At 48.6% G+C, this 22,616-nt stretch overlaps 2 protein-coding genes across 3 annotated transcripts in view; one reads left to right on the top strand and one right to left on the bottom strand.

The window, feature by feature from the left end:
* The window catches only part of LOC121590450 (heterogeneous nuclear ribonucleoprotein R), a 54,259-nt gene extending 53,364 nt beyond the window's left edge, over positions 1-895 (bottom strand). For both annotated transcript variants that reach the window (XM_041910160.1, XM_041910162.1), the window contains exon 1: positions 694-895. The gene's annotated coding sequence lies outside the window, so the exon portion shown is untranslated. The remainder of the gene's footprint in view (positions 1-693) is intronic.
* A 17,217-nt stretch (positions 896-18,112) lies between these two features.
* LOC121589247 lies at positions 18,113-22,388 on the top strand. The gene is made up of 5 exons (XM_041908005.1): positions 18,113-19,211; positions 19,300-19,595; positions 19,672-20,500; positions 20,706-20,823; positions 21,572-22,388. The coding sequence occupies exons 1-5, from the start codon at positions 18,307-18,309 to the stop codon at positions 21,842-21,844; spliced, it is 2,421 nt and encodes an 806-aa protein (XP_041763939.1). The 5' UTR covers positions 18,113-18,306; the 3' UTR covers positions 21,845-22,388.
* The last annotated feature ends 228 nt before the right edge of the window (positions 22,389-22,616 follow it).

Genomic DNA, 22,616 nt, shown 5'->3' with positions numbered 1-22,616 from the left:
CACTGAAAGCCGTCGGGAGTGCAGTGAATGCAATCGGTCAGTCAAGCTGCTATTGCTCGACGTTTTAAACACAAACTTGTCTGGCAATTTTTCTACTCCTGGAGCACCACTTCCTGATTCAAACTACTCAGTTATTGATTTTTTTGTAAAGTGTGTTCAAAGCACCAAAGCTGTTTCACATCTAAAAATGCAAACTAGAAACCGATCGCGCTTTGAATGGCGACACAACACAATGAATTGCGATGAAAAAAAGCGTACTGTAGATTTTAAAGCGCTTTTCATCCCCCATGGTTCACTCTTAACAATTTGTTTTTTTTTCTAATTCGCTTATAAACCAATCGTCACAGTCACTGACAGATCACACTGAAGGCCATGGTGGGTCTTCTTCATCCAGAATACAGCAAGAAAAAGTTGCTCCAAATCTTGTGAACGTTTTTTCTTCCAACCACTTTGTATATTTTCTCGTTATTAAAGCACTTTACATTGTCCACTACGCTTCCGATTCTCAAAATCCGATCCGGTTTAGGGCACGTTCACGCACGTTTTTTTTTGCTTCCCTCAGTTTCATCCCGTCCCAACTACAGCCGGGTCTGGATGGTGGGTCAAAGTTTAGGGTTAAACATTCACACCCCAGTACCCTTTAACTATTATTAAATCTTATACCAAAAAAAAAAAAAGGTGTAGATCCTGTACCCAAAAAACAATACACTGTCTTCGCTTACACACGGCCACTGTTTCTTCGCTCGTGCGCGCACTGAAGGGCCAAAAAAACAAAGCACAGTTTTTCCTGCTAGAGCCACGGGAATGCCACGGGGATTAGAATGCAACGCGACGGCGACGACGACCACGACTCGATTTCTCGACGTTCTTGATCGTCCGCGTTTCACTTCACTAGTGCACCGGTGTATGCGAATGCGCTTCGTCAAGACCCGCGGTACACGGGAATGTGTGCTGTTTTTTTTTTGGTTGTCGCGCTCCTTGTTGTTTGGTTCACTGCTTTCTCGCTCGCTCTCTCGCTCTCGTTTTTCGTTTTATTTCAGCGCTTGCATGTGGTGGGCTTCCGTTCCATACTCCCCGTCGTTTCGCATGCTCCTTGCTGTTTGTCCCGCCGGCCTGCTATAGCAGCGGCTTCTCGCTCACACACTTACGCCATCTCGCGCTATCTCGGTTACGCGTGCATTTGCGTGTGTTGCGCGCATATGCGCGATTAAGCGCGCGAGGGGCCTCCGCTGTTGCTGTTCTTGTCTTGCGCGGGCAATTTTTTGTGTCCCTTCCTTTCGTCTCAATACTTTTAGGTTGTTTGTCTCTTTGTGTTTGTGTTGGTGCTACATACACAGGACCAGCACAAGCAGTAGGGTTTTTTTCCGAGGAAAATTTGCAGCGCCTAACACAGAGGGAAAGCTGCAGTCTCGAGTTCTCCCTTTCTTGCGTACTTCTTCTACACGAGCGCTCCTATGCAGTATGCAGTTTGCATTTGCGGTATAAACACACACACATATAAGCAAACGCAGGCACAGCGCATTCGGTGCAGCTGCATGTGTGTTGGCGCGTTTCGGTATGCGTCTCCATCGGCGCTTTCGATGGCCGCGTTGGGTGGATGGTTTGTGAGAAGGAGGGAAGGGGGGCCGGGGGTGAAACGAGATAAGGCAAAGAAGATGCATGCATACACAGACACGTATCAGCCACCCCCCCCCCCCCCCCCTGTCGGGGTACGGTCATACTCATTGCACGCATACAGAGAGTGCACGCAGAACTGCACGCAAACGGGAAGTACGTTTGCTCGGGAGGGAACTGGACAGGGGGAGGGTGGAAAGAAGTTTGAAAGAAACCGGCGTTGAGCAAAGGTTGTAAATGCAATGCTAGAATCACAGACAAATAGGATGTGTGGTTATGAAATCGAACAATCGGCGCACGAAGGATGGAGGCGCATCATCTTTCATTTCACAAAAGAGTAAACTGATTTATGCTGTTGTTTTTAGACCATTGCACATTGGTTATCAACATATATTAAAAATGAATTCGCCAATTTATATAAACTTTAATGTGTACGATCGGGAACACTATTGTGCATCGTGCACCCAAAGAAATTATGATCGTTTTAAATCATCTTTATTTACATTTCTCTTTTAACACTGTTTGTCCCTCAAAATTATTTAAATATCAAACATGACCGTCGGATGGAAGTGTTTTGTTGTTGTAAAAAAAAAAACTATAATTGCTCTGTGGAAAGGGTTCAAAATTAGAGGTAAAAACAGCCTTAAAAACTGTTCATAAAAAAAAACACATTTTCTAACCATTGAGACATGTGCAGAGAAGAAAAAAACACGTAGGCCTAATTGGAGGGTTGATGGCAATTGCGCAAAACTTGGTTGAAGTTCTCCCTTACGCATGCATGTGTGTGCTGGTATTTTTTTTTGTTTTGCTGCTCTTGCTTGCTGCTTGCCATCAGTTCTATTGCAATCATCCATGTGTGGAAGGTGGTTAACCAGAAGCTCGGTGTTCCCTCGGACGAGGGGCACCACTGATGTCACCCCACACTAGGGCGGGCTCTTGGGAACGTGGGTACGGGGTTGACCCCCGGAAAAAAAACAATTATGTGAAGTTGGGAAGTGATCCTGGGCAATTTAATAGGGTTAGAATTCATGAAAAGGGACCCGAATAGGGAGGAATGAATGCATTTTTTTATAGTTTATGTTTGATGTTATTAAAAAAAAGCATAGCTATGACACAGAGGGGTCGAGAGAGAGAGAGAGAATAGAAAAAGTCGATGAACTTGTCCTGCGAGTCGCAACAAACAAGTGCAACAAATCGGGTTTTGTGAAGGCTGAAGTAATTTGATAATACTGGGCATAATATTTATGATTGTTTTATGTTAGTACCGATAAATGATTATCCTGGTAGCGTGCAGGGACGCTTTCATAAACTATCCACGCTTCAAACTCACCCACCAACACACACGATCGTGTGCGATCGTATGTGCAATCTTCCAATTAAACGCATTGCAATTGCACCCGAGCGCAGTGCACTGCACTTCTCCCCCAAATACCCGTGTATTGGTGTGCTGGTGAGCATTAGAAATGTACACAAATACATGCACACTCATACACACACACACCTACCATTAAAGTGTGCAGGCCACCAACGATCATAAAACCGAAACTACACCGATCTGCCCGACCGTGAGCCCTTTTCCACCGAGTAAACGACGACGACGATAAAGTAAATCAAAACTGTCTTCTCCGTGCGTGCGCCTTTGTCAGCGAAGGTTTATATCGCTTGCGTAAAACATATATAAGCACACATGCATACACACACACACGCACACTCTAAGCGATTTTGTTTCGAGAAACCAGCCGGATTGAACCGAACCCGTTTTGTTGGTTTTGTCGAACCGGCCGGGCAAACGCGGCGAAATGTCTTACTTTTCTGCGTGCGGACATACGATGTCCGTTTTTGTGCGTGCTCTGTGTACGATCAACTGTGCGGAGAGGGGCGGCATCAGGAAGCGACGGCACTGCATGTGTGTGTGTGTGTGTGTGTGTGCGTACATATCGAGCTGCTGGCGGAGATGTTGGCAGTTGGAAGAAGTTGCATACGGCAGCGTACGTTTTGAGATGGTTAGCGATGGGTTTTTGGAGCATTTTATGTGGGCAAGTTAAGATGGACGAATTTTCGGGCGTACAACCAATACATGCATTTTTACAAACGTACGCATACACACACACACGCACACAAGCACACGGGCAGCTTGAAAGGAGGATTGAACCTGTAAGATAATCTGCCAGCATCATCTTGCACAGCCTGGCGAACGTTGTCGCCAGGATCCATTAAAGGCCAGGGACCGGGAGTGTATTAAAATTTGCACGAGAGCCGAAGAATGAGCGTCGAAGAAGCGGAAGAAGAGATAGAGAGTACAACAGGGCAGTGCAAAGCATGAGGGAAACGTGATCGTATGAAACAACAATCGACTGATCATAAAACATAGATGCATAACTATACAGTGCACAGAGTAAACAGAGCATGCTTATGCCGTTTGAGTACTTCAGGATTTTAAAGTTCCCCATTTCTAACCACTTTTATATGAGTCACCCTGTGTACACTTTGGATATGGTAGCAGAGGCAGCACCTTTTGTCCTTCTGCTCAATCCAAAACCATCGAGAAGGATCAAAGAAACGTGAGGCCAGCGTTTGCTGTCGACCCCAATGACACAGAGGAATAATGATTTTTCGCATGCCCCGCTCTTTATGCCGCATCCGGTTGCATGATCCTCGAGGACCGAGGCCTCTTACGCGAGGAACGATCGTCGTCAGCCGTATGGGAAGGGAAGAAACGGCCAACAAGAATGGTACGCCTCTCAGGACCAGTGGACCAAGTGTCATGAACTTTACTTAGAAGTATATGAAAAAAAACACACACAGCTCGTATTCGACTCTCCATCGGACAGAAATGATTGGAATAAAGGTGTAAGAGCAACGAAACGAGCAGAAGAAGAAAAACCCAACTCTCCATACATGGGCAGCATTATTGTTAGAAGGATATTTTTTGTAGAAGGAAACTTCAAAAAATGTTTGCAAAAAACGTACATCAAAGTTTCTTTCGAGGCTTGTGAGTGTGGTGTGTGCTGGACTGGACATTACAGCACACGGTGTAACGAGGATGACCGTGTCATCTACCGCTTGGTTGCTGTGTAGCGCAAAGACCCCAAGCAAAGTCTCGCTAGACTGACACTGGAGACCCTGTGCTGGGTTTGGAACGTTTTGCAGGATGCTGCAAGGTAAATACCAAGTCCAAGAGAACTCAAGACAGAAAGAGTGAGAGAGAGAGAGAGGTATATGCGAGAGATAAAAAAAGCGGTAAAGATGCTGGACGCAGCCGAGGCGAAAGGAAGCGTTTATTAAATCCACGCGGAACTGGTCAAGGGAGTCACAGACGAAAGGGTCATAACGCAGCGCGAAAAGGGGGAAGGGGAGAAGACTGGACCGGCGGCAGGATGGAAGAAGCTGTAAACGCAATTCCTGTTTTTATTCCCACAGATTCACGCAGGAATAATGAGATGACATCGAGCGAGTTCCTGCTTGCAGAAGGATCGTCATCGTCGTCGTCGTTGTCGTTGTGGTCGTCTTCGTTCGGATCCTTTTTTTTGTCCGACGCGAAAAAAGACGCGTGATGACAACGCGTGTGGCGTGTGTGGACGGTTGTGTGCGTGCGTAAATGGATTGGCACAACTTATCCCCTCCGATCCTGCCGCTCCGATGTGATCGTAAAGTGCGAAGATCGGTGCGAGGCAACAGCAGCAGCAGCAGCAGAAGGAGCTCTTTTGCAGGAGCAGTGTTGCGCGAACGTGAAGGAGACCGACCGGTAGGGGTCTCCGGAAGGTGCCGGAGCAGGAAAAGGACACACATACACATAGGGCGCTGCCGAAGGATGGATCATCATAATCATCCTGAACGTGAGCGTATAATGTTGCACATATGTTTATTATTCCGATTACACCACTCGTCGTTCTACGGCTCGTACGCTGCGTCGTATGTGTTGCCAGCAGAGCCAACACTGACCATCAGCCTCCGACCGACCCGGCTGACCGTTTGGCCGTGCCGAATAGGAAAACGGGTTCGAGATTCGGGGCGCATCGCTTCCTTCCTTCCCATCGAGAATCGCTGCCCGCCCCTACCGTTGCCCGTACGAGGAAGGATCGACGGGCTCGAGGAGGGAAAACAAAAGGGAAACTGTGATACGACGCCGAGAGACTTTTCACTTTCGGATGTTGCGCCATTTCGGTAAATAAATAAAGGCGAAACGCTCTGCCCTGGCCCAGCCGCAGCGTTCAGTTCGACCCCGGGGTGTATGATTAATCGATTCTGCGCTTCCCATCTGGAAAGAGGGTTGTTGCGCCGGTCTGCGCTACCTTGGCATCTTTCGGTGTCGTCTTTCCGTGGCCGTGGCGTGAAGAAAGTTGCTAACGGTCATTTCTCACCATTCGGCAAGCGACTGCGTGGCAGTAGTGTGGCGACCGGCTAGTCGTCAGCAAACCGGCAGCACTTCCGCTTGTAATACGAGCACCGATCATCACCGGGAATGGAACGGGCCCCGTGGACAGTGGTCCATATTCCCAGGAATGTGACACGATCCTTTACCAGTCCAGAAACTTACATACATACATACAGGAAGACACGGACCTCCAGAAGCATCACGGATGCTTACGTTTTCTTCAAAAATATGCTTCCAATCCTTCAATCTCATCATAAAAAAGAGAACAGGCACGATCCCCCCCTAAAAAGCAGTTCAGTTTTCCCACTTGCTGTCTGGGCCATGGTCCGTCAGAAGAAACGAACAATGGAACACGCCAACCGGGCAGACAAGTACCTTGGGAAGGATCGCACTGGGAAGGATCTAGCTCTTCTTTTCTGTAGCCCCTCCAATGTCTTGCATAGTCCGTTTGCATATGACCACTGACCAACATTACGGCCTGAGAAACGGCTCTCGTCGGGAGAGGATGTCCCAAGCTGGATAAAAGAAGTCTCGGTCACGGTCTGGCCACTCGCCCATTGTCTTGCGCAAACAATACCCATATCGACCCTGACACTGGTGCGCGTACTGCGCCGGGATCAGGGGCCAACCGGCGAGGCGCGTTGCGAGGCTGGCTGAGATCCTTTTGATGATCTGCTGTGATTCCACACGAGGGGATGTGTACGGTGTCTGTTTTTTTATTAAAAAGACGGTCTAATGCCTAGACCCCTAGGGTTGGTTGTCTGCGGATGACGATGTGGCTATGGATCGTGTTGTTGTTTTTTTGTTCGCACTGTATCGCTCGTTTCTAAACAGGTCATTCATTGTGAACCGGGGAAACGGTAAGAATTGTGTGACCGTCACGGCGGCTGGGTCCGGGTCAGAGCCATTTGCGAGACCTGTGCGGGGAGTTCGACTTTAGCAGACTTAGGCAAAGGTAACAGTAATGGTAGCAAGTTGATGGCACGTGCTGGCTAAACGGGGACTGTCCGGTGTGTGATTAGAAAACAACCTGTACCTTTTATGGGTCATGGTGAACCGGGGCTCGGGTGACCCGAAGTCCCTAAGGTGTGATGCTAATTTGGTTAAATTTAGTCTCGAGCGACTCTTGTGATGGGATTTTAGGGGTAGTTTTTTTTTCTTCTCCAGGTTCCGGGCCTTTTAGGACGTGTGTCATATGGAAAAGTAACTTCTAGGGACGATGCCGGATGACTTTATGATCTTTTAAAAGATCCTATTGTTGAAATGGGTTTTTTTTTTGGGACAGAGGTCTTGCAAGCTGACAGATTAGGGTGTTTGTGATTACTTTACTAGCATTTTGCTGGGTGATTTTGAGGCCTGGGGTGTTCAGTGGGTCATTATAGGAGCCGTTCTGTGGTTGTAAATGTGGATTGTCTCGAGAGAATATACGAGCTGGAGGGTGTGGGGCATTTTTACTGACGTATTCGACGTACTGCGACAATATCAGACCACATCAATCTTTAGATCTTATACTATTTAGCATTACTGAACTTTATTTGTTCGTTTGTAGTACATGTTGATTCGACTAGCCTCCTTACTAGGGATGCGCAGCCTACACCTACAGCCAACAGCCTGCGTAAGTGGCTGCGATCTGGTCGAGTATCCTGGCGAACAAAACTGACGCTCTACCGGACCCTCATAAGGCCCGTTGTGCTCTACGGACATGAGACATGGACCTTACTGGCAGGCGACCTACGCGCACTTGAACGCGTTTTTGAACGCAAGGTGCTAAAATCGATCTTCGGTGGAGTACGGGGCGCGGACGGTGCCTGTTGAAGACGTAGGCATGATGAGCTGTACGAGTTGCTAGGTGATCCCTCGATTGGAATCCTGGTGAAAATTGGAAGACTGAGATGGCTGGGGCATACAGCGAGGAGGCCTGTTAGCTATCCAGCCAGGAAGGTCATCCGAAAGGGACCCAACAGGCACGTGGAGGAGAGGGGCGCAGCGAGTACGGTGGCTTGACCAGGTCGAGGTGGACTTGCGGAGGATTGGTGTCTCGAGTTGGAGATCTGCAGCACAGGACCGGGTGTTATGGCGCAACTGTTACTGTTACATGTTACTGAACTTGTAAGACCATCAAGCCACCCCCGACAGCGGGCTAACTTACTCACTTACTAAATCACCAGAAGCGAAAGTGACCCTAAGAGGTTCAAACCCTCTTTAAACCTGTAAACAACAACTTACTAGATCACGATAATTAGCTTGCCGTACAGCTCGTACAGCTCTTTGTCTTTGAAGCGGCTTCTCCATTGTCCTTCCACACATATGGAGCCAAAGATCTTTCTGAATATCTTCCTCTGGAACTAAAAGGGTTACTCAGAGGATTTTGTCAGATTTGGACGTGTCTCAGAGGCCGTGGACGTTGACGGACGTGAGTCTAAGTGCTTGCTCCGATCGACTCGACAGTTTTATAAAATGACCAATTGATCGCCTACACACAAATTTGTGCACGGCTTCCATTCGGTTGTTGGTGACCTTTGACCCGAGGTATATGAAATCCTTAACGATGTTCTTTATGTCATCTCTACGTAGCAAGAGTTGACTTTCATACCATCAATTGCACTTTAATGATGTCAAAGATTGTCCTTAAGGAGAACAGTATAGATCAGCAGTCGGCAAACTTTTTGTCCAAAAGAGCCAAATTCTACAAAAATGTTCGTAAAGTTTCACGAGAAGAGCGAAATTGTTAAACCAAGAGTAATCTTGTGTGAAAGTTTTATTAAATATATGAACTGTTTAGAACCGCCATCTCGATATCAATGAGCCGCTTGTGGCCTGCGAGTCGTAGTTTGTTGATCACAGGTATAGATCATCACATAAAAAGGGTCCCAAACAACAAAATCAACACGCTTTCTTGCTCTGACAGCTTTGATGTTCTGTTGGGAAGAACGAGAATGTATGTTGATTTTGTTCGTTGAGGTACTGTGAACTATATATATGCGGAATGATGTGATAAGTATAGAGCACAACGAACATGTTGGTTAGAATATAGTGGACTGAAAGTGTAAAAAATCTATTTGTGGAAATTGTTCTCCAAAAATGAGCGTGTTTGAAACGGTCTGAATAACTCCCGAGAAGACGTTTATGTCTGTTTTACCTCATTTTAAACTGCTTATTAAGTTTATGATCCTGAAAAGGATGCACCACCATAATCCTTCCCCAACAATTAGCCGTCATCTTACAGTGTGTGTGTGTGTGTTTTGTTTTTCACGGTCCATTAAAATTAATCACGCTTTGGACCGAATCTATAAAACGAGCAACCATTAAAGCGCAACGTGTGGTGTGGTGCTGCACATAATTTTCGGGCACACAAAAATCGTAAAAAGCGCTTTACATTGAAACGCTAGCCAGCCAAATTCATTGAAGGCGAATCCTTTCAAAAAACCACTCCCGATGCTGCCCGATACACACACACAGAGCAGTTGGCAGGGCACGCTGTGGCTTTGCACGGTTTCGTGTATGTCCGCCGGTCCGTGGGATTCATAACTGCAAGGGGCGAGTGGGCAGGAAGCACAGCGAGGGCCAGGTTCATTGCTCGTGTGCTGTAATGTTGGCATTACAGTTTATGCGTCCGTGTGTGTGTGTGTGTGTGTGTTCGCTGGTGCAAACTGCATCTGCTGTGATTATGCACTTTGTTCTTGCTGCCAGTTGGCCAGTTTCGGAGGTGAAGGTTGGTTTTGTGTGTTACGCTCGCTTCCAACTGGCGTTTCTTTCCCGTGGTCGTATGTTAGACCTTTTTTGCTGTGTTGTGTTGTTAGTTTTATTTAGAGCCAGTGGTATGATGTTTTTTTTGTTTTGTTTTTCGCCCCGGCCTGCACTGTTTTTCCATCTCAAATTTGTGGTATTATTTTCCATTGCGTTTTTGGCTCATTTTTCGTAATGGCCAAACTACCGCGACCGGCCTGCACTGGTGATGGTGGGAAAAGAAAGCATTTGTGCAAGATTTTCTCATTGTCCTGCGAGTGCGCAACAAACGGAAGAAGTAGAGCTGAGGGGAAAAAAACAAAACTGGGCAGGAAAACGGGCAGCGTCCCGAGCAAAACAAGGGAGGGGAGGGGGGGGGGAGGGGGGGGGGGAACTAAGCATGCCCTCCTGCACCCGCTGAACGCCGGCATCCTCTCTGTCTCTCTCTTGACCGTCGTGTCGTGGTTTCGGTTTTATTTATGCGTACATTGAGATGTTCTCTTCTTCTCGCCAGAATTGCTTTAGCAATTGCATTCTAAAACATACGAGCACACACACACAAACACACACTCGGACAGGATGCGCCCGGGGAACGCGTTGTGTGCCCGTTAAAAAAGGAGGGTGAAAATTAAGGCTTCTGCACGCCGGAACGTTCCTGACGCGATGCAGCTATTCGTACCGATTGCGATGCACCAGAATCTTTCCAATCCTTGCTTTATCCTTTTGTTTCGCACACCGCCCCTTCTGTTCATATGGGGTGCCTGTGGACAAGCGGGGTCAAAAACAGGAAGTCATCAGTCGCACAAACGGCGATGCTTCGATTGCAATGGACCAGGGCGAGTTGCAATTGCAATTGCATTTGAATGATAAACATCTTCTTGCCCGGTCCTGGCCTGGTGCCCGTTGTTTATTGCATCAGGATGTGCGGGAATTAAATCGTGTTGCCATACGTATGTGTGTGTGTGTGTGTGTGTGCGATTTTTGTACGGGAAAAAGATGAATTTGCAAGAAATATCCCCAAGCAACAGAAAGAAACCAGAAAGAAGGTAGGGAGCCCAAAAACCGGACACTACGGCCGTTAAGTTGACAAGCTAGTTTCCTAGCACATGCGTCCTGCCCGGGAGTATTCCGCGGATCGGTCCGGTGCGGAATCCAATTCGGCTCGTCACCATTTTCTAACACCTCAGCGCAACTGCAGATGCAGCTGCAGTTTCGCTTATGCAAATCCTGCACGCAACGCAGGAATAAATTTCCCTTTTGCTGTCATCGCTCCGCTCCGGACAGGCAGGCAGGCAGGCAGGCAGGAAGCTGTGCAGAACGCAGGATGGAAGGTGGCAGCACTTCTTTGTTCGCTGTGGGAAAAGAATCGAATCGGTGGGGGGGTCAGGGGGAGGGGGGAGAGAGCTTGGCAGCATCCAGCAAATGGCGCGTTATTGTGATCGAGTGCGTTACGCACATTCGCGCTCCTGGGGCCACAGGGTGCAACGCACTTTCGAGAGATGCAGATGTGCCGGGCGCGTTGGTTAGTTGTTTGGGCGCAGTTGTGTAATAGAATGTCCTGGAAAGGGGACGCGTTTTACGTTGCTCGGGGTCGTCATTATGCTTAATAAAGATCGTTAAATGTTGTGCGACAAAATTGTGGTAAAGTTGCGGTTTGGTATTGAAAATAACTCTTTTTTAAACATGCGTTGGTTGTAGAAACAGTTACACAAGAAGTCGTATAACTCAACAGATATTTTGCAAGAAATTCAGCGAAAATTTACTCATCCCGTGGAAATAAGAGGGTAGAACAGGAAAAAAACGAGCAACAAATACAAATTGTTAAACAAAACAATATGCTATGCTTCCCCCCCGTATGCCGCTCCAAAACACAATTAACCTAACGGTAGTCGAGGAGGACTGCATCTATCCCCGAGTGCATCGCTTCACACGTGCAATAGAATGCGAAATGCATCCACCATTAGCCGTGGGTAGGGCACACCTTTTCTTCGATCGTCCCTACGGCTGCAAATCCATCGCTTACGCACTTTTTCGCTAGCCGGCTGTTTTGTTTTTTCGAGAATGGAGTGCAACAAAACGGCAAAAAACGCAAGCCAACCCGTGCTGCACACACACACAAGGGCGCCACAGTACACACTGCTGCCACACTACACACTCCGCGCGATAGGGCCGAGGGATTCGCGATTCAGCGCAAGTTCAACGAACTGTCGAACTGCACTTCTGGAAACGTTTTTCGCATCCATCCTGCCGAGTATCGGCTGTGCGTGGTAGCGTCGTGTGGTTGGCTGTTGTTTTATGTTGTATTCTCCTTTATTTTTGAATCATTTTTGTTCTCTCGTTCTCTCTCTTGCTCTCTTTCCTTTCCCTTCCAAACTTGCAAAGTTCTAATGTTGCCTGGATGTTGCGATCGCACACGCACGCGGAGTTTGGGGAGCCATGTTCACTTCCTTTACGGTAATCCATCTTAAACACTGGCTGTCCATCGGTGATGCGGTACGATCGAACAAATTCGGGAACGACACGCTACGCTACGGTAGAAAGTTAATTAACATTCTCCAATCGCTTGAGATTGGACCGGCTGACATCGGACGAGCATGAGTAATTTGATGCCGCGATCGATACAGACCTCGCAAGATCTCCCTCTGTGTGTGTACCTCGCCAAGTCTCAGTGGCCTGAACGAACAAGTTGCTGCTCGGAGTGCAAGAAACAAAAAACAAAATACAAAAAATGCATCCCAAAACCCCAACGCGCTGTACACGGGTACAGCGAAATGCGCGCCAAAAGTGAGGCGTCTTCAAAATGTCGTCGCCACTGCCACCGGTTCCGGCACCGGTACAGCGATGCAATTGGCCTCCGTTGCACTTTCATTGCACGAATCAACGAACGAACGATAGAAAGAACGAAAGAAAGAAAGAAAAGGGGGAACGCGATGCTAAACCCGGCGATGGGAAAGACAACTGGCAGGCACTTGTTTGTTGGATGGCGGCAACCACGTGGTAGCGTGGGTTTGATTAATATCGAAGTAATAAAGGGGAAAATAAGGCAATAAGTTGTGCTTAAAATATGGCAGTTGGAATAGCGAGCGATACCATTTTGTGCGGTAAATAATTTACTGTGCCGATTGTCGATATTAAGTTGCAATAGAAAAAAGAATATATTAGAAAAAATATGTTTGGTCCTTCGAGCCAGATTCTACTCGAAAGGCGGGCATTATATTAAACTATTTTATTTTTTTTAATTATTTCATAGAAATTATTTCATGCTTTTCGGTATCTCGCTAGCTTTAACAATCAAAAATACAGTCAAATTGAATGATTTTCACGGACACGGTCAAATGTTACACTCGCTTCTAATTCCGTCGTTTGCCAGCGAAAAGCAAATGCAACCCAAACAGCCACTCTTCTACCGTGCACCGCTCGCTCGCTCGCACTGTGTGTGTGTGTTGTATATTTTATATTTTCGAATAACATCGCTCCTGCCTATACACCCTGCCAGCGCACAAAGACACACCCAGAGCACACAAAGTTTAATGACTTCTTTATTGCCAAATTCTGTGTGTGCAAAGGCATGGTAGGCACAAGAAGCGAACGGCAAGGACAAGAAAAAAAAACACGGAGCTGCATTAGAAACCGGTAACACAAAGCATCGCGATGAACGTAAAACGCAACCAAACCAAACAAATTCCTAACACTTGCAGAATGCACACGACCCCTCGCACACACGGAGGGAGGATGTATGCGCGTTAGCGTTTGTGTGCGCGTGTGTGTGTGTGCATGGTGTTTGGTGCAGCTTGTTTGGGGTAGGGTGAGGGAGGGCTGAGATAAGTAAAACTGTGGGAAGAAAACACAAACCCGAAACAGAATTGCCAAGTGAAGTGAAGATTTTAAATGCAAACATTGGCCAGGAGGGTACACAGCTTGCACCAGCTTGCAAACACAGATTCGGGGCGAGTGACGAAGATGCATCGCCAATTTTTTGTTTCTTCTTCTTCTCCCCATCCCCCTCTCCACCGCCCCCTTCGCATCACCCGCCCCATTCTCGTCTCGATCGTTTTCGATCGTAATTCGTTAAAATGGCAAAGTCGCGTAAGTGTGGAGGATAAGTTAGAAAATGACGATGATGATGAAGAAGACAAAGAAGAAGAAGAAGAAGAAGAAGACCCGCACGGCAGGAACATGAAGCGAAATGGTACGAAAAGTGCTTCCCATCGAAAATATAACACAAACAGGAATAAGCAACAACAACATCATGCCCGATCGTCGGTCATTGGCACAGGCCGGCCGGTGCACTCAACCCGGCTGCGCATACACACAAACTGCATCAAACTGCACAAACTTGCTACTGGGTGTGTGTGTGTGTGTGTGTGTGTGGGCGAAAGGGGGTGAGGAAAAGGGGAGGCCCAAAAAAAGGGGGAATTGCGTCACCCCAGCCAGTCCTTCCCCCCCCCCCCTACTGGCCAGAGACTGGTTTCGGTTAGAGGTAGAGAGATATGCCAGTATGTGTGTGTGTGTGTGTGTGTGTGTGTGTGTCCGTGCGCAGGCAGTGTGCAAAGTGCAGTGTAGAAATGAATTCTAATGTTTTCTTCTTCTCTTCATACACACACACACACAAACACACAAACACACTTATTGAAACAATTGAGGTGGTTTGAAGCTAAATTATGACGGAGGGGCGTCGAAGAGTCGAAGAAGATGCGACTCGACAAAAAAAAGGAAGCAGCGGGCAAGAATGATTAGATTACTAACACCAACGAAGCCTGCTCAGTGGAAGTGGAGAAGAAGGGAAAAGAGGCAGAGGGGGGGACTGTTTGCAAGGCAACCGTGATGATAATAATGCGTTGCACATTTGAAAGTTCCTAACTACCTCACATTTGCCCTTCTCCTCCTTTACGCTTCTTTACTGCCATTTGACCAACAACAAAAAAAAAACGAAACAATTTGACAGTGGGTTAGAAATGCCGAAGGAAATGCAACACAGAGAACAAAGCACGAGGGTGCGGGTGCGGGAAAAATACCCCCCCCCCCCTCCCCTATTAATTGCCACCCTGGAGCAGCTCCAAAGGTCCAAAGACCTCGTTCGCGTTTGTGACCGCTTAGCGTGTGTGTGTGTGTGTGTCTTTGTGTGCAACGCGTGCAGCGTAGTGTGAGCGTATGTGCACTCCGCTATAGAGCTGGCATTTTATCTGTGTGTTTTCTTACTTTTCTTCTAACTTTACTTTAGCTGTTTTTCGGTGGTTTTTGTGGTTTTGTTTCTATGGTGTGCACACGATGGTGAATATTTTTAAAAAGTTTCGCCTTTTCGCCTAAAATAAGACACTGTTGTGTTACGGGGCCCTCTCTCTCTCTCTTCCTTCATCAATGACAGCCGGCTAATGCACACGGCATTAAGATGCGTTCTTCGATGACGATGATGATGATGATGGGTAACACACCATGATGGTGCAGTTTTCGGGGGACCATTTTGGCAGCTTCAGGTTGCTCTATAACGGTCGACTGATAATGAACCTTTCCCTAACCTCTGCCGAGCAATTCGCCAACTTTCTACACAGCGCAGCACAGGCGGAAAGCAACACAAAGCGCAACCATTTGTGTGCGTGTGGGGTTGGGGTGGCGGTGACTGTTTGGTTGGCTAAATTTATCACACCAAAACCTCTGCCTAATCTCCCCGTTTGCGCCGTTTGCGTGACGTGGGACACGAGTGGGGCTTGCAGCGGAGCCAGCACTGCAACTGCGTTCTATTTCAAGTTCGAGACGCTAGCGAAGCGTGTAGGATTTATGGCAAGTGCAAACATGGACGGCAAGGAGGAGGAGCATTTTTCACATTCCATCGTGGTGGGTGGGTTTTTTTAGATGCGTGTCAGGGAGCGGTGGCGATGTGATTAATGAATTTGTTATTAAAAAACAACGATCGAGTGGGAAGGGTGGCGATCGTGGCTAATTAAAATGCAAAAGTTCCCCGTTTTATTGTTTCTATCGAGCAGTAGTGGAGTGGTTTCATGTCGAATCGAGCCGAATCGAAGAAAATACTGCAATAGAAGCTCAGACGAGACAAATGCACTTCAGGGGATAACTGCATATAACATTTGCCAAGCCGACTTAAACGTTGCATTTTGGTACGTCATCCCAGTCAATTAATTCACACTAAATGCACAGCACACCAAGCCCGTTGAAACCGATCGCTTCAAAACAAATTGTAAACGAAAAGAAAAGAAGCTCGTGTGCTTGCGGTACCCAGTGTGAACGGATGCAACGGGACATTTGCATCCGAAAAACTGTCCAACAACCCCCGTGCTGTCACTCTGTTCTGTGACACGTTCGACGCTTACCAGCGATGCATTCCGACATGTTAAGCAGCAGGCGCGGGCACACACACAGGAACGGAGAAGTGCATTTGCATAAATATCAAGTTATTCAAGTTCGCTGTGTGGGCCCCTTGGCGTGGGACAGGGCGGTGATGCTGGACAGATCGTGAGCTTTCCGCTCGAGAGTGCATTCACTCCAAAACAAGCCGGCGTCTGGCAGCGGGATGGTTCGATTCGGTTCGGTTTGTACTTCCACTTCTGCGCAAGCACCACCGATCGATTCGATTTGAGCCGAAACTGTGGCCATTGTTGTTTTTTTTTTCTTCTTGCCACGATGCAAAGATCTGGTGTGTCCCTTCCCTCTGTGAACCAATCTTTCCCCAAAAACGGCACGCTACCGCAACCAGTACCTCCTCATGTACCTCGTTGCGCAGCTCGGTTTTTCGTGTGTTTGCGTTTGCGTTACAACGCAAAGGTTTGCAACTCGCTCAAATGTGTGTGTGTTCGTTTTTTTTGCTCTCTCTCTCTATAGCGTTAGATTCATTTTCCACTCTTGCAACCGCGCTCCGGCCTCCTCCTTGTGGGAGATTGTGCCGCGCACATCCTTCTCGAACGTGCCGCTTCTATCTGTGCGCCGTCGTGATTGGCCAATGCACGCAAAAGCGCACCACAGCGGCAGCAGCAGCAGCAGCAGCAGCAGCTGTTGCCGAAAATAAAAAGATAAAAAGTGCATTGCACTCTCCTTCTCGGATCGGTCGGGTCGATTGAATCTGTTTTTGCGCGAGATCCGTTGCGCGTATGGTTGCGGAAGGGGGAGGCGGGTTAGAGGGTTTTTTTTTCGATTTCCGATTATCTGGGTGGGGGAGATGGGGAGCAATGGATAAGGTGTTGGGTGCAGGGTGGGCAGGTTGTTTTCGTTGCACTGTTGGTGGTTGTATTTTTACAGGCGTGCGCGAGCGTAACTTGAGCGAATTTGTTCCACCGATGCATTCGGGTGTTGTAGTAGGGTTTGAATGTTGTATTTTGTTTTTAAAATTACTTGACCTGTTGGGAGTACGTGACGGAGTGGGCTTTTCGCTTTCAAGGGCGTATTTCATTATTAATATGCGCGTTCCAAAACTGCATTCGAAAGGGGTCGATTAACCTTTAAATACTTTTTATGCGTGAAAGTGATTGTGAAGTGATGATTTAACAGCATATACTTACAAAAAAAACTTTGAGCACATCCTTCCACTTTCATTCAATGCACCTATTCTGACCCATGATCTCATGCGTATAACCCAATTTTATCATCACGTGGGCCAACGATCGTCTCGATCATCCAAACACAGACGGCTGTAAATTGATTTATGGCCATTTCTTGCCGTATTTAGCGGCCAAGAAGCGCTCCTTTGCTTTTCGCGTCGCGTTGCATTCGCTGCGCCAATTTGCGTTTCGCGAAGTGCATTGACCCGTTTTGTTGTTTTTCTTTTTGTCTTCCCCTCTCTCTCTCTCACTCGACCGGCTCGCGAATAAACAAACAAGTGAGCGTCGACATAGCAGCGCGTGGTTCGAGTCGACGTAACCGAATTCGGTTCGATTTGAATTGAACGAACAGTGACGGCAGTGTGACAGCACGCGCATATATGTAGGCTGTCAGTTGCGAGAGGGTGGCTGCTGTGGGTGACCTTGACTGCCGCTCGTTGACCGCAGCCGATGCTGTAGGGGTGCGATGAGCATGTTTTTTTTAGTTTAGATTCGGAATGCGAGGGGGAGAAGTGTAGAAGGGGGCAAAATAATGGAACAAATAAGAATAAAAAATAATGAACAAACATAAAAATGAATGAATTAGTCCACAATTTTGTTATTTATGTGTGCAGACCCGCAAAATAGAACTCGGAGCAAAAGTTTGATTGAGTCTCAAACACTACCAACAAAGAGAGAGGATAGCATTCGAAGCATGGAAACACATAAAAAACCATTTGTAGCGAGAGAACGCAATGCACCCAAGCACGTACGCCCACTGAATCACCCTCTGATCTAAAACGTCACTGTCGGTCTTCTAGGTCTTCTTGCTTGGAAACGTCAAACGCGCACTGGGCGAACCTGCGTCCAGCGCTGTCTGCCATTGTTAAACAGTTTTGTTGGGTGTGTCAGGTGAAATGAGCTGTCTGGCGTAAAGTATCGGTATTTGAAACAAATCTTTTCGTTTTCCCCACCAAAAGTGCCTTATTACCACGGGGGGAGGTTAGAGTAGGCGGAAGGTGAATCGCGACCGGACCGGGTTGGTACAAGAAGGTCCACAGGAAAATGGGTTTGCTGTGGCGCAGCTATGGGCTGTTCGCTGTGCTCACGCTGATGGGCGTGTTGGCCCAGTACGAATGGCAGCCAAAGGACGCGTTCGATGAGATCAAGGTGCGGTTCGACAAGGTGAACGGCGACAACTGCCCAATCCTGCCGCCGCGCGATCTAACGCTGCCCGAGGACAGCGTCTCCCACCTGCCGGACATTAAGGATGTAAACATCAATCCGGTGTTCCCCAACCGGACGGCCCTGCTGCACCTGCACAACATGGCGCTGAGTCGGGCGTTCTTCTGGAGCTACATACTGCAGAGTCGCTTCATCCGGCCGGCCATCAACGATACGTACGATCCGGGCATGATGTACTACTTCCTGTCGACCGTCGCGGACGTGTCGTCCAATCGGCACATTAACGCGTCCGCCATCTACTTTGCGCCGAACTCGTCGTTCTCCTCCTCGTACCGTGGGTTCTTCAACAAGACGTTCCCCCGGTTTGCGCCCCGCACCTACCGGGAGGACGATTTCAACGATCCGATCCATCTGCAGAAGATCTCCACGCTGAACACGTTCTACGTGCGCGATTTGGGTGCGTTTCCGCCGGACTCGGCGCTGCACGACTACACGATAAAGAACTACCACATCAACGAGTGGTACAACCTGTGGCTGCCGGACAATGTGGACAAGCGGCACGACACAAAGACGACCTACCAGGTGGAGATCCGGTACGCGAACAACACGAACGAAACGTTTACGTTCCATGGGCCGCCGGGGGCGGACGAAAACCCGGGCCCGGTGAAGTTCACCAAGCCGTACTTTGACTGCCGCCGGTCGAACAAGTGGCTGGTGGCGGCCGTTACACCGATTGCCGACATTTACCCGCGCCACACCCAGTTCCGGCACATCGAGTATCCGACGTAAGTGTGGTGCAGGAGGGGGAGTGGTGGGGTTTCTTTGGGGATAGATTGCATTATTTGTGTGTCTACCTTTCTCCCTTTGCTACAGATATACGGCCGTTTCGGTGCTGGAAATGGATTTCGAACGAATCGACATAAACCAATGCCCCAAGGGCGAGGGCAACAAGGGACCGAACATATTCGCCGACACGGCGCGCTGCAAGAAGGAAACGACCGAATGTGAACCGATAGATGGGTGGGGATTCCGGAGGGGCGGCTATCAGTGTCGCTGTAAACCGGGGTACCGCTTGCCGGGCGTCGTTCGGAGGCCCTATCTGGGCGAGATCCTCGAGCGTGCCTCGGACGAGCAGTTCTACAATGGGTTCGATTGCATGAAGATAGGATGTGAGTGTACTGCCCTCGGCTTGTGTGTGTGGTATTGGGTCATTTAATGAATATTGGGTGTTTTTCTCCCTTCCAGGGGTACAAAAGGTACCGATCAAGTGGTTCCGTGCGCCATCGTACGTGAGGGAGCAGTACCTGAACCGGTACTACGAGTACAAGAACTTCACGACCGGGCCGAGCTCGCTGCACTCCCACAAGCTCAACATCAACGAGGTGCTCAAGTTCATTTTGGGCGTAAATGCACGCTCGTGCAAGAACTACCACCCGCAGGATCTGATGCTGACCGGCGAGTTTGCGTACGAAGCGCAGAAGCAGTTCGAGAACGAGGCCAAGATGGCCATCCGGTTGGCGAACTTTATCAGCGCTTTCCTGCAAATTTCGGACCCGAGCGAGGTGTACTCCGGCAAGCGGGTGGCCGACAAACCGCTGACCGAGGACCAGATGATGGGCGAAACGCTCGCGCTCGTGCTGGGCAACACGCGCATCTGGTCCGCGACCACGCTGTGGGATCGCAGGAAGTTCCCGAACCGCACCCTGTTCGGACCGTACGCGTACAAGCGCGAGCTGAACACGCGCAAGTTCAATCTGGAAGATTTGGCCCGGTACAACAAGACGGGCGAGGAGTACATCGACAAACCGTTCTTCCGGCTGCTGAAGCAGCGGTGGGCCACTAACTTCGATTCGCTCGAGAAGTACTATCTGAAGATTCGGCTGCGCCACAACGAGACGGGCGAGTATGCGCAACGGTACGAGCACTTCCCGAACTTCTACCACGCGGCCACGATGGATCACGGCTACTGGACGACGCCCGAGTTCGACTGCAAGGGCTACGTGAAGAAGTGGCTCATAACGTACGCGGTGCCGTTCTTCGGCTGGGACAGCCTGAAGGCGAAGCTAGAATTCAAGTAAGCATAGCGCGGCGGACCATTTGAACCGGAAATGCAGTTTTAACTGCCTGGGTTTTTTTTTGTCCGTTTCTATTCCTTTACCAAACGCGGCCCGTTTGTTGGTCTTGTGCCTCTCTGTCGCACCATTTTCTAACTGCCTTTTGTTTTGTTTTTTGTTTGTTCTGTTTTCTTCCACTCTCCCGCCGAATTGTCCGCTCTGCAGGGGAGTCGTTGCAGTTTCAATGAACATGCTCCAGCTGGATATCAACCAATGTCCGGATGATTATTACGAGCCGAATGCATTCAAAAACACTCACAAATGCGACGAGAAGTCTTCATACGTAAGTATGCGCGCGCGGATCATGCGTTTTTCCCTTCCTGCCCTTGGTTTTTTGTTTTCTCTTCTCTCTTTCTCTCTCTCGGCTCAAATGCTGTGCTGTGCGCAAACGTTACGGGTCCGCTTTCCCGGTCCAACGTTCCTATTCATCCTTTCCGCTTTCTTGTCTCGCCACCGTCGGGCACGATTTTGTGCATTGGCCTGTTGTTTCCCTTAAACCCATACTCTTCCACCCCATATTCCTGTCTCGAACTCGGACGTGTGGTTGCATCGGCCATCGTGAAACTTGAAGATTTGCTTTTGTTCTCGGTTGGACGAGAGAACGGAAAACGAACGGAAAAATGGACCCCTTCGGGAGCAACAGCGGGGAAGGGAGGGGGTAAACCGTTGTAATGCGATCACCGTTGTGCGAGCTGTGCCGGAGTGCCCGGGCCGAGGGGGTATTCATTTCCTCCAGCACACAGCTTCGGCAACAAAGCGAAAATAGGGTTGGACGTCCCAGACTCCCAGACACTCACACACACACACACTGCGCCACGGAAATGCAACGAACGAACGTATTTGATTATGCACTGCCCAAAGGACATTGACCTATTAAAAGTGCAGCACTGTAATAATGGGACGGGACTCGGAATCGCACGGATTTGCGCTGCGCAACCGATACCCCCGTTCCCACACACACACGATGGACAATTTGCAATGCATTCTGCTCACCTTCTGCTGTTCTTTGCACTCTCCTTTTCCCTTTTCAGTGTGTCCCGATCCTGGGCCGCGGGTACGAAACGGGCGGCTATAAGTGCGAGTGCCTGCAAGGGTTCGAGTATCCGTACGAGGATCTGATCACCTACTATGACGGGCAGCTGGTCGAGGCCGAGTTCGAGAACATCGTGAATGATAAGGAATCGCGGTTCGAGACGTTCAAGTGCCGTCTGGCCGGGGCGGCCGCCCTGCAGGTGCAGTTTACCATCGTCGTCTTTGTGTCGCTGTTCGGGTGGATATTGCTGCGCCGGAATCTCCAGAGCTAGGAGGTAGGCGCGATGAGGCGCAAGCGAATCAGAGAGAGAGAGAGCGAGAGTACGCCATTATATTTTAAACCCTCTACCCATTTCCGCTGATCGGTGGAAAAAGGGTATAATAGTGCAGGTGGAAGTGAGGTTCCCCATTTCCCTGCGCTAACAAGAATTCATTCCATCCATGCAATATGCAACCAGAATTGCATTCTCGAAGCTCGAGCTACTAGCAAGGTAAAAAGGTAGGTTAATTGTGCAAAACTAACGTACAAAGAAAACACGTAAGATTTATTCTCCATCCATTCCAACATGATGTAATTGTTGCCGTCCGCACGAGTTCCCACCACGAGGAACGTTAGAGTTTAAATAGCTACAAAAAACAGCAAACGGTAGGGGATGCCCGTGCGCATCTATAGTTGTAATAGATTCCTTTTTTTATACATATATACACAGGAGCTGCCTTGTTTTTACACTCAGAATCGAATCTCGAAGCGAAGCGGAGACCTGTTTTTATACCAATTAACGAACAGTGAAGGAATAAATTCACAGTACCTAAATACATTCCGCGTCGGTCAGTGCAAACTCTTTGCAAACTCCAGCTCTGCCGTAGGGCAGTCGCACAGTCCGGGGTCATCCGGGGTTGTCAGGGTACTACACCCAGCGGGCAATGATTGCAGCAAGATGACACACCAAGATGACACCACATAAGAGGTGACTTACGCTGCAAGACGTCAGCCCGAGAGACCTTTTTCCGGCTAACCGGGATACAAATAGCTTCAGGGTGATC

This window comes from Anopheles merus, chromosome 2R, assembly GCF_017562075.2.
Source record: "Anopheles merus strain MAF chromosome 2R, AmerM5.1, whole genome shotgun sequence".
NCBI classification, from domain to species: domain Eukaryota; kingdom Metazoa; phylum Arthropoda; class Insecta; order Diptera; family Culicidae; genus Anopheles; species Anopheles merus.
Note: the sequence above shows the minus strand (reverse complement) of the source record. Positions and strands in the feature narration are given on the sequence as shown.

Coding starts and splice junctions, on each gene's coding strand:
- LOC121589247 (XM_041908005.1), top strand. CDS start 18,307: ATGGGTTTGCTGTGGCGCAGCTATGGGCTGTTCGCTGTGCTCACGCTG. Junction 19,212..19,299: donor CGGCACATCGAGTATCCGAC/GTAAGTGTGGTG, acceptor CCTTTGCTACAG/ATATACGGCCGTTTCGGTGC. Junction 20,824..21,571: donor GCGACGAGAAGTCTTCATAC/GTAAGTATGCGC, acceptor TTCCCTTTTCAG/TGTGTCCCGATCCTGGGCCG.